General features: G+C 38.2%; 1 protein-coding gene across 5 annotated transcripts in view; it reads left to right on the top strand.

Moving 5' to 3' along the window:
• Positions 1–16853, top strand: part of LOC132116289 (gamma-1-syntrophin-like) — a 45253-nt gene that overhangs the window by 14791 nt on the left and 13609 nt on the right. For 4 of the 5 annotated variants that reach the window (XM_059525064.1, XM_059525062.1, XM_059525063.1 and 1 more), the window contains 10 exons: positions 6976–7025; positions 11664–11798; positions 13362–13418; positions 13506–13563; positions 13653–13696; positions 14582–14623; positions 14839–14974; positions 15058–15140; positions 16120–16250; positions 16685–16814. In XM_059525064.1, coding sequence (XP_059381047.1) covers positions 6999–7025; positions 11664–11798; positions 13362–13418; positions 13506–13563; positions 13653–13696; positions 14582–14623; positions 14839–14974; positions 15058–15140; positions 16120–16250; positions 16685–16814 — 843 coding nt within the window. In that variant the 5' untranslated portion in view covers positions 6976–6998. The remainder of the gene's footprint in view (positions 1–6975; positions 7026–11663; positions 11799–13361; positions 13419–13505; positions 13564–13652; positions 13697–14581; positions 14624–14838; positions 14975–15057; positions 15141–16119; positions 16251–16684; positions 16815–16853) is intronic. The other variant, XM_059525065.1, reaches the window with a different exon arrangement.

The following is a 16853-nucleotide window of genomic DNA, read 5'->3' as shown; positions in this document are numbered from 1 at the left end:
AAAACATATTAAATTATGTAGTCACGGTGAAGAACACCCAACAACATTTCTATTTTTGTTCGCAAGCCACAGCAAATGCGATTTAATGAGCTCTGAATGTATAAGAATGACCTTGGTATTGATTTTTAGCTGTGTTGCACATGGTGTTGTTTTTAATAAACCAGTGCTGTAACAATAATACATGGTAATAATTCTATAAAATAAAAAGTGTTAGTGTTTTAAGGCATATTGCATGATGCTGGGTTACAGAAAAAATGGTAATATTTTGCATTAACAAAACAAACCTGTTATTGTAACTTTTTTTTATCACAGTTAAGCACAGGCTCCCATTCTTATAATTGCAATGTGAGAAAATAGATGTTAAAAATAATTTAAATAATTTGCTTTGTTAGAGTAATACGAATATAAGAAGAATCCTCAAGAAAAAGAATAAGAAAATTAATACAGAATGCATTGTGATTGTCACTATGCAAAATATCCTAATTTTTGGTTTTGAATATGATTCAAACATGTTTTGCGACATTGTTATGAATTTATTAGGGTGCTGAAAGTTTTTTATTTGTGTAATTTTTAAAACAAACTTTCTGTGTTTAGGTTAATGTTATATTGTGTATTTTATTGTTGTTTATGATATAATTTTTTTTATTTGTTTCTTTTGCCAAAAAGTACCTTATTAAGATTAAAAAAAATGTAATAGAAAAAAAAAACTACATTCTAAGAATACTATTCTTAAAAAAAAAAAAAAAAAAAAAAAAAAGTAAAATGATTGAAATCATTTACTTTAATAATTGTGTCACGGCTTACGCTGCTGGAAGGAACACGGAGCCGAGGGATAAACGAAACAAGGATTTATTAAATTATACATAGGCAAGGTAAGTAACAAATAACAGGTGGCAAGTGGCAAGTAACAAGTGGACAAGTAGACAGGTTGACAAGTAGACGAGTAGACCCGACAAAACAGAACAGAAAGGACAAGGCTTTTATACAAGGGATAATGGGGAAACAGGTGGATGGCATGACTAAATTAACAGGGACATGGAACACATGGGGAGATAGAATAGACACACCTGGGAACTAATCAAACCGAACACGGAAGACAGAAACTGGGTCACAGGGGCAAAAACACACAAAGTCCAGGTGTGTGACAGTACTCCCCCCTCCCGGTAGGTGCGTCCTCGCACCGTAGAAACAACAAAGGGAGGCGTGGGTGGGAACTTGGGAGGAGGTTCCGGTGGAGGACAGCCTCCCAGGAGGGGGCCAGCAGACAGGGACTACAGAGGAAGGAGCCAGGGAGGAGATGACGGAGGGAGGAGCCAGGGAGGAGACAGGAAGGATCTGAAGCAGGAGGTACCCAGCAGGACCCAGGCCACAGCCATAATGGCCCAAGGTGGAGCCGACGGTGGAAGGAGCCATGGAGGAGGAATGGTCACCGACTCCAGGGACTCGACCCACGGCAACGGAGCAAGTGGAGGAGGAGCCCGAGGCGGAGACGGAGAGCCGAAGAGCCAGGGTGACGGGGAGGAGCCGGAGGTCCTAGGCGGAACTGATGGCTCTGGTGACTGACGCGGCGATGTGGATCCGGAAGGCCGCGGTGAGGCCAGAGTGACCGAGGACTGAGGTGTAGCCGAGGGGATGAAGGAGCCTGACGGAGCCGGAGGGATGAGGCGAAGCCGGAGGAGTGGAGTCCCGAGGCATAGGATGGACGACGCCAGACCAAGGCGGAGCCGGAGGGACGAGGGAGCCAGGCAGAGCCTGCGGACTGCCGGGCCACGGCGGAGAGGAAGGAGCTAGGAGCCATGGTGGAGCCGACGGGTCAACGGGCCGAGGCAGAGTCCAGGCCTCAGAGGCTGGAGGCGGAGGTGAGGGAGACGCCGACCAAGGCGTCGCTGGAGGATGGCGGTCCCGCTGAGCTCGCACCACAATGATTGTAGGCTGAGGGCGAGCAGAGGGGCAGCCAGACGACAGCGGAGGAGGAGGCAGGAGTGGGTGGGAGGGTGGGAATTTTGGAGGAGCAGGCATTGGAGTAAGCTCTGGGGCTGGAGCCCTTCCTGGGCTTAACGGAGGATCAGGAGCCCGTCCTGGGCTTAACGGAGGATCAGGAGCCCGTCCTCGGCTTAACGGGGAAGCAGGAGCCCGTCCTGGGCTTAAAGGAGGATCAGGAGCCCGTCCTGGGCTTAAAGGAGGATCAGGAGCCCGTCCTGGGCTTAACGGAAGATCAGGAGCCCTTCCTGGGCTTAACGGGGGTTCAGGAGCCCGTCCTGGGCTTAACGGGGGTTCAGGAGCCTGTCCTGGGCTTAACGGGGGATCAGGGGCCCGTCCTGGGCTTAACGGGGGATCAGGGGCCCGTCCTGGGCTTAACGGGGGAACAGGAGCCCGTCCTGGGCTTAACGGGGGAACAGGAGCCCGTCCTGGGCTTAACGGGGGAACAGGAGCCCGTCCTGGGCTTAACAGAGGATCAGGAGCCCGTCCTGGGCTTACAGGAGGATCAGGAGCCCGTCCTGGGCTTAACGGAAGATCAGGAGCCCTTCCTGGGCTTAACAGAGGATCAGGAGCCCGTCCTGGGCTTACAGGAGGATCAGGAGCCCGTCCTGGGCTTAACGGAAGATCAGGAGCCCTTCCTGGGCTTAACAGAGGATCTGGCATAGGTGAATCGGAAACCCCCTCATTTTGACCCATTTGGCGCTCCACATTCTGCTCCCTCGTGGTGGGCAGTGTCGCCGGCTCTCGCACCTGGTCTGACGGGTTGCTCTCTGGCTCTCCGTCATCGGTGGGCTCGGGCTTATGCCTCGTACCGTGGGGAGATTGTAGGCTGGGCTCTGGGTCCAGAGTGGACCTGGCGAGATCCTCCATTGGGCCGACCGTGAGAGGTGACCCATTTCTCACCAGATTCCACTCTATAAATGCGGCGAAATCCTCCCAAGGACCATCTTCGGGCGACACCGCTCTGCACCTGGAGTTCAGGCTGGCGTGATAAAAGGTGCAGAGCGCGTGGTCCGGGTAGCTGGTGGCATTAGCTATCCAGAGAAACCGTCTGGTATGGTCCTCGAGAGACAGTCCCTCCTGCTCCAGCAGGAGGAGGAGGTATTCGGGGAGATAGAGGGGATCCATGACACACTGCGGAAAGAAAAAGACTGTGAAAAAACGGAAAACAAAACGGAGGGAAAACACGCAGTTTTGAACTTTTTAGGTCGGGTCTTCTGTCACGGCTTACGCTGCTGGAAGGAACACGGAGCCGAGGGATAAACGAAACAAGGATTTATTAAATTATACATAGGCAAGGTAAATAACAGGTGGCAAGTGGCAAGTGGCAAGTAACAAGTAACAAGTGGACAGGTTGACAAGTAGACGAGTAGACCCGACAAAACAGAACAGAAAGGACAAGGCTTTTATACAAGGGATAATGGGGAAACACAGGTGGATGGCATGACTAAATTAACAGGGACATGGAACACATGGGGAGATAGAATAGACACACCTGGGAACTAATCAAACCGAACACGGAAGACAGAAACTGGGTCACAGGGGCAAAAACACACAAAATAAGTCCAGGTGTGTGACAAATTGATTGTGAATCATCATTAAAAAATATTACGAATTGCAAAATAAATTAAATGAAAACATCTGAATGCATTATGGTAATGCGAATTTAGGGAGAGATGAGCTTCATAATGTCACAAAGCAAAACATCCTAAAATCTTTTGAGGTGAAAAATGACTTCAACATGTTTTGTGACATTGTTATTGCTTTATTAGTGTGCTTAAAGTTTCATATTTGTGTAGAAACAAATTTTTTCCTATAAGCATAATTTTTTTTCTTATACTGTTCCTGTTTCTTATGTGTTCCTGTAGCTCAATTGGTAGAGCATTAGCGCGAGGTTGGGGGTTCGATTCCCCGGGAACATATGATAGGTAAAAAATTGAAAGCCTGAATGCACTGTAAGTCGCTTTGAATAAAAGCGTCTGCAAAATGCATTAATTTAATTTATACTGTGTCTTTTATCATTGTTTGTGACATGTTATGTTGGTTTATTAAATTCTATAGCCAAAAAGTGCCTTTGTGACTCCCTTAGGCCACTATGAGAGCTTAATCGAATCAATAAAACATAATGAATATTTTTAAAATGTTCTACATTATAATGAACTATTGAGCGTCCTTCTGCGCATTTCCTCTGCCGCGTCTTTGATAGATGACAATGAGAATGATTTCATTAGCCACACGTTAAACTTATTGGCTTTTCTCGGTCTGTATGAAGGAAGCTTCAGATTGCACGCGAGTGGAAAGACCTGTAGACCTCATAGAGATGTTTATTAGGGAACACTCGTTCTTGCCACGCCAATGAATTATTCATAAAGCCGCTGTCTGAAGGCCTTGTGTATTGTGCCAGGACTTTCTTAGCTGGAATCGATCCGTGGTGGAAATTCTGAGCGATCCGCGACGTCTCCTCCAGCTCAGAGGTTTTAAAGGGGCATGTAGCTCATTTTGACAGATGGCACTCAAGAGGTACTCACCATCGCTGCTTTGGAGACACATGTCCTCTCCGTTATGAACCTCAGATTGCTATTTCCTCTTAAGTCCACTCCATGTGAGGACAAGGTTCATCACTGAGACGGCTTTTTGTCAATTTTTGGTATATAATGGGGAATTTGGAATCCAAGGGCTCACCAATATATCTCGCTTATGAAGGTATCTTATGGCACATGCCACTTATGGAGAAATGTTCCAACATTTTACCATTCAAGCACTCTTAGGGCAATACAAGCTGATTAAAGTAGGGGAAAATAGCCAAGCTGTCCTTGTGTTCGGAATACTGACAAAATATGGTTAAAACTATGGCAGCTTGTTTCCATAGTCGATTAAAGGTCAGAATGGTAAAATTCAAACTCAGAATTCCAAGAAAAAACATCAGAACTGTAAAATAAAAAAAGTGGTATTGACTTTTATATTTTTTTATTCTGTGACGAATAAAATTGTTTAATTCTGAGATTTAAGAAATTCGAATTCAGAATTGTGACTCATAAATTCTGCAGTTGTACAATTTAGCTTGCAATTCTGCTTAGAAAAGGCAGAATTATGAGATATAAACTTTTTTTATTCTTCATTCTGTGGCAGAAACTAAAAAAACTCAGAACGACAGAGAAATAAACTTGCAGTTCTGACAAGAAAAGTCGGAATTCCAAGACATAAACTTGGAACTGTAAGGAAAAAAGTCAAAATATAACTCATAATTCCAAGAAAAAACGTCAGAACTGTAAAATTAAAAATATCACAATTACTTTTACATTTTTTATTCTGTGATGAAAAAAAAAATGAATTCTGAGATTTAAAAAATTCTAAACTCAGAATTTTGACTCATAATTTCAGTACTGTGCAATTTAGCTTGCAATTCTGTTCTAGGTCAGAATTATGAGATATCAACTTTCAACCGCAAGAAAAACTAATTCAGATTTGTGAGATGAAAAGTCAAGTACCGTTTTTATTTTTCATCCTGGAGCAGAAACTAAACAAAACTCAGAATGATTGAGAGCTAAACTTGCAGTTCTGACAAGAAAAGTAGGAATTGGGAGATAAAAAGTCAATTACCTTTTTCATTATGTGGCAGAAAAAATGAGTCAAAACAGTCAGAATTGTTAGATAAAAAGTTGCAATTACAGTTTAATTATTTTATCCCATAGCAGAAACAAGCTTCCACACAAAAAAAAAAAAGCAGATAGAGCTGTAATCCCTCCACATTTGCCCTGCTGAGTGGTTTCAGACTGTGCGAATTATGCGATTGTTCTGATTAAATGCGGTCCGCTGGTTATGATTTTAATTTGTGCTACTCTGGGAGATGAAATAGCAGAAGTGATTCCTCTGTGAACCGTCTTCAGGACGGATTTAATCCTAGTGCTCACTAGTACTTCTAGTACACTAACAGTAACAGCGCTGTGGTCAGCTACTGCTGTGTGATACTATTCACAATAGGAATTATTTAGATGTTTAGAAAGCAGCACTAGAATAACACAGCAGGAAATGCCTCCAGTGATTTATTCATCCTGTACAAATAAGTATCATTGTGTACCAGAAAATGTGTTGCTGGGTGAATCTCTCAAACAGCATGTCTGAGTCATATTTCATCCCAAATCAAAAGAAATATAGTGCTTTTTTGTGATAAAAATGCGATTTAGATATGTTTTTGCAAGATTTGTCCATCTGTGTCAATCATTATGACTATCATAGGATCATTATCATGATTCAATAATTATGCTAATGATGCTTCACTGTGGTTTGGCATTCATCTTACATCTTAATAACAAAGATATTATTATCACTTGTTGGTTTAATAACATTAACACCAGCCCTGACCATAGGGTTTGTTTGAATGCCATATTCTTATTGCACAATGAAGCGTTCAAGCAGACCATGTACAGCAATCCAGAAATTGCAGTACATGTTGAGAGACCATCCTAAACAGGCTGATATATTGTTTAACAATAACTCTCACTGAATTATTTAGTAGGCCTTGGAGCAACTTGAAATGCCACATTTGCATTCGTATTCAGAAGTGGTTATTGCTTTCCGGTTGGTTAATCTCTTCTGCCATCCACATGTTAGCAAAATAAGAATGTAACACTTTTAGGAGTTTTTACACCGAATATCAAAGCGCGTCTTCCTCTTTGGCTTTGCATGTCCAGATGCTGTTGTTATTTGTCAAAAACAAATTTGCTGTGAAGTTTTGATAAAAATTTCTGCACATCCAAGCGCGCTTTCATGCAAGGCAAAGTTGTGTATTTCTCCCGCACTGCACGAACTGAGCAATGATTAATTTCGAATGCATTGTCATTTATCTATAATGAATTTGTCTATGCTTTGCAGCATATGCAAATTTCATTGCAAACACCATTTATCATTGCAGGTCTATAACATTTAGCTTTTGCTAATGCAACGTGTTAAAATTAAATGATGATTGTTTTTTTTTCTTGTTTTTTCCTCTCTAAGGGCTGTTTCTCTGACCTTAGCACATGGATTTCAAGACTTCAAATGAAGAGGTAAGTATTGCTTTATATGCTGCTGTTGAAACATTTTCTTATCTTAGATAAAGTAGATCAAGTAGTGTCCCCATACAACTTGTAACAGATCAGTTGCAGTTTTATTTGCTGAACAAAACTCTATCCAGATAAATGCTCGCTGCAGTCGTGGAGAGAGGCAGGAGCACATCGATCAAATAAATAGATTTGTTGACTTTCCACTGGGAAACAAAGATGTTAGGTCAAAACTGATTGCTTTAATTCCCCTGTCTGAGGACTAGGAAACATTTATTTAATAGACAATAGATGTACCATTCTCTGTAATACTTTTAACTTTCTGATGGCAATAAGGACTTAATGTAAGGATTATACAGAGGATTACAAACTACTATGGAAAGTAAAAAGCCAAATGCCACAAAAAAATCTATCTATAAATGATTAAAATGTGTAATGGTATGGATTAAGGATTGACTAAATAATCAATATTTGAAAATTTTGAGATTTTTTTTTTTTGTTGCATATTTTATGTTTAATATATATATTTATTACACGGTTATTGGTCAGTGGTCCGGTGGTCAGATATTTCCTTGCCGAAAGCTGTATATTAGTTGCTTTTCTGGGTAACAGAAATGATAAATTGATGTAATAATGTTCATTTGTTTGTTATTATTATTGTTAATATTAATAATTTATAAGGTGAAAGAACTCATTCGTTGTATAATGCACTGTATAATAAGCAATTACAAACACATTTTAAATTAATTTGTGTGTCCGAATTAGTATGACTATTAAAAGAATGAAAATTTGACCCAAACATGAAAATTTGTTGAAAATGTACATTCACATGATTTTTCATCAGATTTGGAAAATTGTAGCATTACATCACTTGTCCACCAATGGATCCTCTGCAGTGAATGGGTGCCGTCAGAATGAGAGTCAGCTGATAAAAACGCAGCTGATGAAAGCTGCGTGTTTGTAAGCAACAAATCCATCATTAAGATATTTTTCACTTCTGGCCAAACTGCCAGTCCATAATCCATAATGACCCTTCCTCCAGTGAAAAAGTCCGTCCCATGCTGTTCTCTAACATCAAAATCCACCCACATATTTGTTTCGAAAAGTGCTTGATCTGTTCATATTTCTCTCCAGATTCAGACAACGTTTTCACTGGAGAAAGCAATATTACGAAGGACTTTTATTTTAGCTGGAAGCAACAGTTTGAGGTAAAAAAAAAAAAAATTCATAAGCTTCTCGCTTCGTAAACCACGAGGAAAAAATCCACACCCTCAACAGCCCAAACTTGCGGTCTCATTTTTAGAAACGCAGCTAGAATGAAATCTCACATCTCAGTTATGGATTACAGTGAAAATGACCACAGAAGACTTCATTATTTAAAACGACTGTAATATTACTGTAGCAATGTTTGTTGTTTCTAGGCTGATTGTTTTGCACAATCCAATGCAGTATTTTTTCTTAGCGAACACTTTAATATCATATCAATGCAAGATTAGTAAATAATATCAACTCGAATCAATATTCCAGTCCAATCATTTATTCATTTAGATGTCTTGATCACCCTGTCAGGATTGGTTTTGAAATAATAACCGGCTGATTGTACATTTATATGCTATATATCAGCGTCTATATCAGCTACTGAGAAATATCGATCGTCCACTAATCTGGATGTTCTTCTCAATGTTCTTAAAATTCAAGACATTCGATGGGTCCTGCATTATTTTAATGGAGTTTGGGATGGGATACAAGGCTACTATATATGCAGAGAGCACACATTTAATAGCGTTTGGGCTCAGAAACGCTTATTATGTGTGGAAGATTAATGAGCGCTCCGAGGAGGATAAGTCTTGTGTATAGACAGAAGCATTTCTGTTTATTTACAAACACTGCTATGCTTTTTAAACGTGACATGTAAGGCAAGATTTAACACGTTGTGGTCAGGAAAAAATAGCTTTTTTTTTTACAATACATTTTTTTAATTAAATTTGTAGGTTGTTTTTCAGAGCCTGTGGGTGTTTTAACTTTGCTGAAGCATCAATATGAGATTCATATTAGCTGTGCTTCATCTCAATTGTGTGAATTAATGCAGTCCTCCTGGACTAACTACAGTTATTTCACTTCTGGAATGAGGTAGTCTATGTCTGAACATGTTTTGACTGAAAATCTCAAGGGTACACTAAAAATGGCTGACACTTGGCTGCTATGGCAACAGAATCAAGCATGTGTCCTAGCAACTGAAGTTATGGAATAAATTTCATTCTGGTATAAAGTATTTGACTGACTTTGCAAGAAAGCGCAATGATGCAGATGCCAGACTCAACAGAAAATCCAGGCCTCTTTCCTATTTTATGAGCGACTGCTTACCAACCAATTTGGTCATCACAGGAGCGAGTCTTACAACACAACCGGGCCCTGAGGAATTTATTTGATTTAGTTTTTCACTGTGCTGACAAGCGGAAAGGCCAAAATATACACAGAGTCAGTTTTATGCAACATTTCAAAGCGGAAAAAGCTTTAATTAAATAGTAATGAAAGCACCATGATGTTAGCAAAAATATAACAATGTGAAATTATGAAATATGTATTGGCAAATATTCTTGAATAAATTATCTAGGGATGCAATCTTTTTTTCTCTGCAGGTTTTTGCTGAATTTATGATGATTAGATAATTTTGTGAAGGCTTAATATGTTTACATGCCTTTAATGATGTTGAAAATAATATTATGCAAAGTGAGATGGATTTCACATCATTTTGAAATGATGATTATTGCATCACACAAAATATTTAGTTTGTTGGTGTTTCTTTACTTTTAGTTCCCTTGGGTTCATTTTTATTAAAGCTAACAAGTTTGCAATGTGAAGCATGACGTGTGAAGAAAACAAAAGAAAAATCAAGCTACATATAGATATCACTTGCTGAATATATTTTTGTGCATTATTTTTTAATCAAGATTAAATTTTTTCAATTACGCAGAAAGTGTGACAGTATCTTTACTTGTGTGTAATGTATTAAGGATTTAAAGAAGACCAGTGTTATTTTAGTATTAGATATTATTATAGTTTTTATTCATATTTTGAATCGATTTTTATTATGTTTTCAGTTTTCATTTTAGTTAAATTGTTTTAATGTTTTGTCTTTTTATTCTATTTATGAAGTTTTTATTTGTTTAGTTTTAGTTATTTTAGTACATCAAGTTAAACATAATGAAAGTGAAGTAACTGAAATTATCTGAAATAAAAGGCTTTCACATTTTATTTCAGTATATGTTTTATTTTATATTTAAGTAACAAATATAAAAATACTAAAATGTAATTGATGTACATTTATTTCATGCTAAATATATAATACAAATACATTATGTACTTACCCTGCAATAGTACTTTTGGTATATTAAACTGGTATACTTTAAAATCTGCTAAATTGAAATGAATTTTGTGCTTAATGCACTTTAATTGTGCTGAAGTCCAACTAAATGTATGCTGAAGTATATTTGATTGTGCTAAAGTGGAACTACTGCAAGTATACTTCAGGTTCACTTTAAATATCTTACATTTAAAGAACGATATTATTCAAAGATCATACAGTTCTCATCAATATTGATATTAAAACAAATTTTAGGCTTAATATTAGGAAATGTGCATTCTGCACAAGTAGTAGTGCAAATAAAGTCGAATTGTAATTTTTATATCAGTAAGTCTCGAGTGATTTGTCTGTAAATATGTTAACAGATTTGGACTATACTTGGTATGAAATATATGTATTTTAAATATATTGCTTTTTACTAGGATATAATAACCCTGAATGAGACATAGGGCATTTAATTATGCCAATATTCCTGAAAAATGTATTAAACACAATACATTGTGTTGTGGAAATGTTCCAAACTTTCAAATAATGAATCTCTTGAATGTAAAGTATACACTGTTGGACATAAAACACTAAATTGGACACATTAAGAGAGATGAGGGCTGAAAGTGGGAATACTTGAAGAAACTACCATTAATGAAGTGTTATTTAAAAACTGTTAAAGCAGAGCCATTTAAGTTCGCCGTCTGCTGTACTTTAAATGATTACTGTAGGGCAAGAACGTTTCATTGCTCAAAATTACATCTTGCGAGGCAGTTCAAGTGCTCGCAGTGCCTTATAGCTACATGATTCTCATGTCATTTTTCTCAAACATTTATCTACTGAAGTAAAGGCCTTGTGGTAAGTACTGAATTAATATGGAGCCAATAAGCCACATTTAAACCTCTGACAGGCATTCTGTCAAGATGAGCATCTGGACTTCATTATCCATTTGTTGGAGACATTTTGTCACATATTCAAAAAGCTTCATCAGTCATTATGACATTGTGTGGTGTGAAGATGTTTAATCCACTATCAGATAACTGATGAAGCCACTTGGATGAGAGGAGCGGCAAAACATCTTCCACAAATGAATAAGCAAGTCCAGATGGTCTAGCAATAATTTTTCTCCCTGATATTCTGCAGTGACTTTGAATGTTCAGTTTTGTCTCTGCCAGGCAAACATGACTCTGCAAACACAAGCGCTCGCAGTTTATCATGCAATCAGTTTCACGGCTAATTAACTTCTTGTTGTCAAGAGGGGATTACAGATGTTTGTGTGACTCTGTCTGTTTCAGACAAAGACTGGGATTTATTTGCTTCAAGATGGTAGCGAGGAGCCTTTCAATATCCGTCTGCACCTGGCCAAAGATCTTCTCACCATTCAAGAGCAAGACGTCATCTGTGTGTCTGGAGAACCGTTCTACTCGAGTGTGAGTTCAGCAGTTCTCATTATAAGCCAGATTGATCTGGTCCTGGAAAATACAAAGCTATGAGGTGAAACAGCTGTTCAGCACATTCTGTTGTTTTGGACATGTCAGGGACTGCATCGTCTACACTGGAAGAAAGTGTTTAGTCAGTTTCCCTCAATATGTTCCTAATGTGATAACAGTAAGGTCAAAAATATCATTTACAATGGCTAAATCACGTGACTTCAGTTCAGGCAGTTTTTAGAGTATGAAGACATAAATAGGCACATTTTCATTTAAAATGTTATTTTATTAAGTAAAAGTCACATCAACATTTAACCTTTTAACATTCATGCATATCATTAAAAGTAATAAATAATAATAATAATATATGAAGAGTTTATTTACAAAAACAGATAACTCCATTTTTAAAAATCATGGTTTTTATAATGTTATCATGTCTTAATTGTGTTTTATTGTGTTAGTTAGCTGTATTTTAGTCATTTTTTACCTAATCAAAATAACCCAACTGCAGTTGGATTGAGATGAATTGGAATGCACGATGAAAAAACATGAGTAAAAAAATAATAATAATCTAATATATATATATATATTAGATTTTATGTAGAATTTTGATAGACAGACAGATTTAAGTTTTTTGTATTTTGTCTGTAAAATATTTGGTGGATTGACACTGATTTTCAATCACAACAAATAATAAACATTTGTTATTTTTACCAATTGCGATTTACTGCAAAACAAACAAAAAGCTCTAAATTACAATATTTTTATTTGAAATTTGGAGGAAATGTTATCAGACCTTTATAGAATAAAACAAATATTTACATTTTACTCAAAGCCATACCTAGTAAATCCAGAGAAATTTTTATGTTGTCTCTTAATTTTTTTTTTGATTGTCTTTTTATGTCGAATTTTGATAGACTTAATATTGATAGATTCATAATTTTGGACACATACATTATTGCTTACTTTAAGAGGACGTTGTTAATTACATCTGTGAGTTTTATTGGAGTTCATTTCATTGAAATATTATTGTGCAGCTCAGGATATAAATAAGTAGCCTGAGGCGTTACCTCAAAATATCTTGCCGCAAGAAAAGAACAGAGCTGCCTTTTTTGCGACTGAGTCATTATTCAGCTCTGGAATGTGTCATCACATATCTAGGAATTTGCTTTGATTGATTTCATATTTACTCCAGTTAACCTGTGCCCCTTTGTTTCAGCGTCATTGTAACGGCCAAGTGTGTATTTCACTGGCATTTGTGGCAGAATATTCTGACCATTGTGTTGCATCTATCATTGTCCTTATAGCAGTCAGCAGCTTTAGCACTGGTTTAAACAGACAGAACATTTTGTATTCACTGCCCTTTAATTAAGTTACTGGCATTGTTGGCATGGTGCCGTTTCCCCCTGGGAAATCTACATGAAAAGGAGGCAATTAAAATTAATTAAGGACCTTTTCAGTTTCATAAACCAAATTGAAATGAAAAGTAAACTACCTGTCTTCCTCAACACACAGACCCTGTGTGGCATGAAAGTGACGAGTTTCCTTTTGATTCCTTGACAGGAAAGAACAGTAACGATCCGTCGGCAGACAATCGGAGGGTTTGGGTTGAGCATCAAGGTGATTGCGCAGTTTCTCGCAGCTTTCACTCAGCTCTCACATTTCTCGCACAACTTTGAAAGTCTTTGTTTTATCATTTTTTCATAGGGTGGTGCCGAACACAAGATCCCTGTTGTTATATCTAAAATATCAAAAGAACAGAAGGGTAGGCTGCTTATTTACTCTCTCTTCTCTCCTGCTCAGAAATAAGTTGTTTATTGGTTTATTATTTTTGTTTTTTTCTTTCGTTTGCAGCTGAGCTTTCCGGACTTCTGTTTATTGGAGATGGAATTCTCCAGGTATGCTTACATACATAAATGGGTCATAAGTACAAGATCATTTCAGTGTTAGGGACGCTTTAAAACTCCAACGGTGTCTTCATGTAATTCACTCAGTTCCAGCCAGCAGATGTTTAGGGAGCGTCTTTCTTTTGATGGAAATTTGAGTTGTTATTTTGGAGCAGTGTTATTCCATTTATGTGTTCAATCTGAATTATCTGTGTATTTTTCACGACGGGCATGTTTTAGATGTGGGATTTCTTCAAAATATGCTTGCATTGATTGTCAGCTTTATTTAACATATAAACTTTCCTTAATATTAAAATTGAATATTAATCTGTTATTCAATATGTTATTAAATTCAAAATTAATCTGTGCTCCAATTCTGATCTGATTCGGATCGTTGTTGGATGCACTTACAACTAGCAATCTTTATTTATAGATTATTGTTCAAATGTATATGGTCTGCAATGTTACTTAATGTTACAAAAGGTTACAAATAAATACAGTTCTGTTGAACTTTCTATTCCTGAAAGAATAACGTAACAACATTTGCACAAAAATATGAAGCGGCGCAACTATTCTCAACACTGATAATAAGAAATATTAGAATGCATATATTAGCATATTAGAATGATTTTTGAAGGATAATGTGACACTAATGAAAGTTCAGCGTTCAATCACAGGAATAAATTACATTCTAAAATATATTCAAAAAGAAAACAGTACATTTTTTCATAATGTTGCTATTTTTACTGTATTTTTGATCAAATAAATGCAGCCTTGGTGAACAACAGAGGCTTGCTGAGTCCAACTTTTGAACAGTACTGTATATCAGGATCTATTCATAACTCCCTCTTATTACACTTTTACTAATTTGTATTCTTTTACTAATGTTGTCGTTAGATAAACGGCATTAACGTGAGGAGTTATCGTCATGAAGAAGTGGTATGTTTCATCTTTTCTAGATAATATTTCAGTTCAATCAGTGCTGTTTTTACAAAGCAATGAACAGGTTTACAACATTTATCCCTGTCGTCAGTCTTTTAACAGAAGTATGTCAGTAATTTTGACTCACCCTTTAAAAGCTTGACTAATTGCAACAAAACTATTGACACATCTATTCTAATTAATGAATAAGCAAGCATATTTATTGCTCTCAGGTGCAGGTTCTGCGAAATGCAGGTGAGGAAGTGACTCTGACTGTGTCTTTCCTGAAGAGGCCGCCTGCATTTCTGAAGCTGCCGCTGTGTGAGGACTGCTTATGTACGTCTGGGATTGGACACGCAATATTCACCGGTTAATATAGAACCTAAAGTGTCAAAGTCTCTTAAATTGAAATTTATAATGAAATAACTTACCCGTTTATTTTATTTCTTTAGGTATACCAAGTGACCAGAGCAGTGGAACATCGTCTCCACTGTGTGACAGCGGCCTACATCTGAACTACCATCCCAACAACACAGTAAACATAAAAAAATAACCTATCTATCTATCTATCTATCTATCTATCTATCTATCTATCTATCTATCTATCTATCTATCTATCTATCTATCTATCTATCTATCTATCTATCTATCTATCTATCTATCTATCTATCTATCTATCTGTCTGTCTGTCTGTCTGTCTGTCTGTCTGTCTGTCTGTCTGTCTGACGGTCTATCTGTCTGTCTGTCTGTCTGACGGTCTATCTGTCTGTCTGTCTGTCTGTCTGTCTGTCTGTCTGACGATTTATCTGATGATCTGTCTGTCTGTCTGTCTGTCTGACGATTTATCTGATGATCTGTCTGTCTGTCTGTCTGTCTGACGATTTATCTGATGATCTGTCTGTCTGTCTGTCTGTCTGTCTGACGATTTATCTGATGATCTGTCTGTCTGACGATCTGTCTGTCTGTCTGTCTGTCTGTTTGTCTGTCGGTCTGTCTGTCTGTCTGACGGTCTGGACGATCGATGGACGGTCGGTCTGTTGGTCTTTCTATTTGTCTGTCTGTCAATCTATGTCTGTCTGTCAGTCTGTCTGCCTGACTATCTATCTGTCTGTCTGACGATCTATATATCTGTCTGTCTGTCTGTCTGTGTGTGTGTTGGTCAGTCTGTCTGATGGACGGTCGGTCTGTTGGTCTGTCTATCTGTCTGTCTGTCAATCTATCTGTCTGTTTGTGTTTCAATCTTGTTTGTCTGTCTGTCTGTCTGTCTGACGATCTATCTGACGGTCTGTCTGTATGTCTGTCTGTGTGTTGGTCAGCCTGTCTGATGGACGGTCGGTCTGTCTATCTGTCTGTCTGTCGATCTTGTTGTCTGTCTGTTGGTCTATCTGTCTGTCTGTCTGACGGTCTGTCTGTCGATCAATCTGTCGGTCGGTCGGTCTGTTGGTCTGTCTTTCTGCCTGTCCGTCCGTCTGTCTATCTCTCATCTTAATCTCTAATCTCTATGTATGTGGCAGGACACATTGTCTTGCTCATCTTGGCCGATGTCTCCGGGGTTGCGCTGGGAGAAGAGATGGGTGGATCTTCGTCTCATACCTCTCTTGCATGCACGTCTGTCCCAGTACATCCCAGGTTCTGACATTTGCAGGTGAGCTGAACAGGAACCACACAATAAATGTCTCTGTTTTGTCTTTGGCTTTGAAAGCACTTACAGTTGTTTGTAGAGTTGCTTTGCCTAATATAATGTATTTTGCTCTTGCTTTCATCTAGTAATTCTGTTTGTATTCTAGTCACACAGGACTTTCCTTGATTAGTATTTTAGGGGTTATATTAATTCACAGCCATTCCCGAATGAACCACATTAGACCTTTAATACCAAATGCATACTTTGATGAGGTTAAGCTATTTGAAATGAGACCTTTTGTGAACATAATTGAAAACTCTTAAATTGGATTGAATCAAATCAATCTGTTTTTTAAATTCTTTCGAATTAAAGTGAGTTGAAAAAGGAGAATTAGACTTTAGCTACTTTTTGCATTTTGTGGAATGTCTCCTGAGTGCGCATATTTTTAATTTCTCCAGGCTAAATGCCTTTCAAGTTATTGCTGTGGATGGGGTGTGCAGCGGGGTAATTCAGTGCCCCAGTACTGATGAATGCACCGAATGGCTGCAAGCAATAGCTTCAAACATTTCTGCCCTCACCAAGCACAACGTGAGTACCAATGCCGTTTCAGCATGGTAAAAGTGTGGC

This window comes from Carassius carassius, chromosome 35 (assembly GCF_963082965.1).
Source record: "Carassius carassius chromosome 35, fCarCar2.1, whole genome shotgun sequence".
Classification (NCBI taxonomy): Eukaryota; Metazoa; Chordata; class Actinopteri; order Cypriniformes; family Cyprinidae; genus Carassius; species Carassius carassius.
The sequence above is the reverse complement of the archived record's forward strand: the minus strand, read 5'-3'. Positions and strand labels throughout refer to the sequence as shown.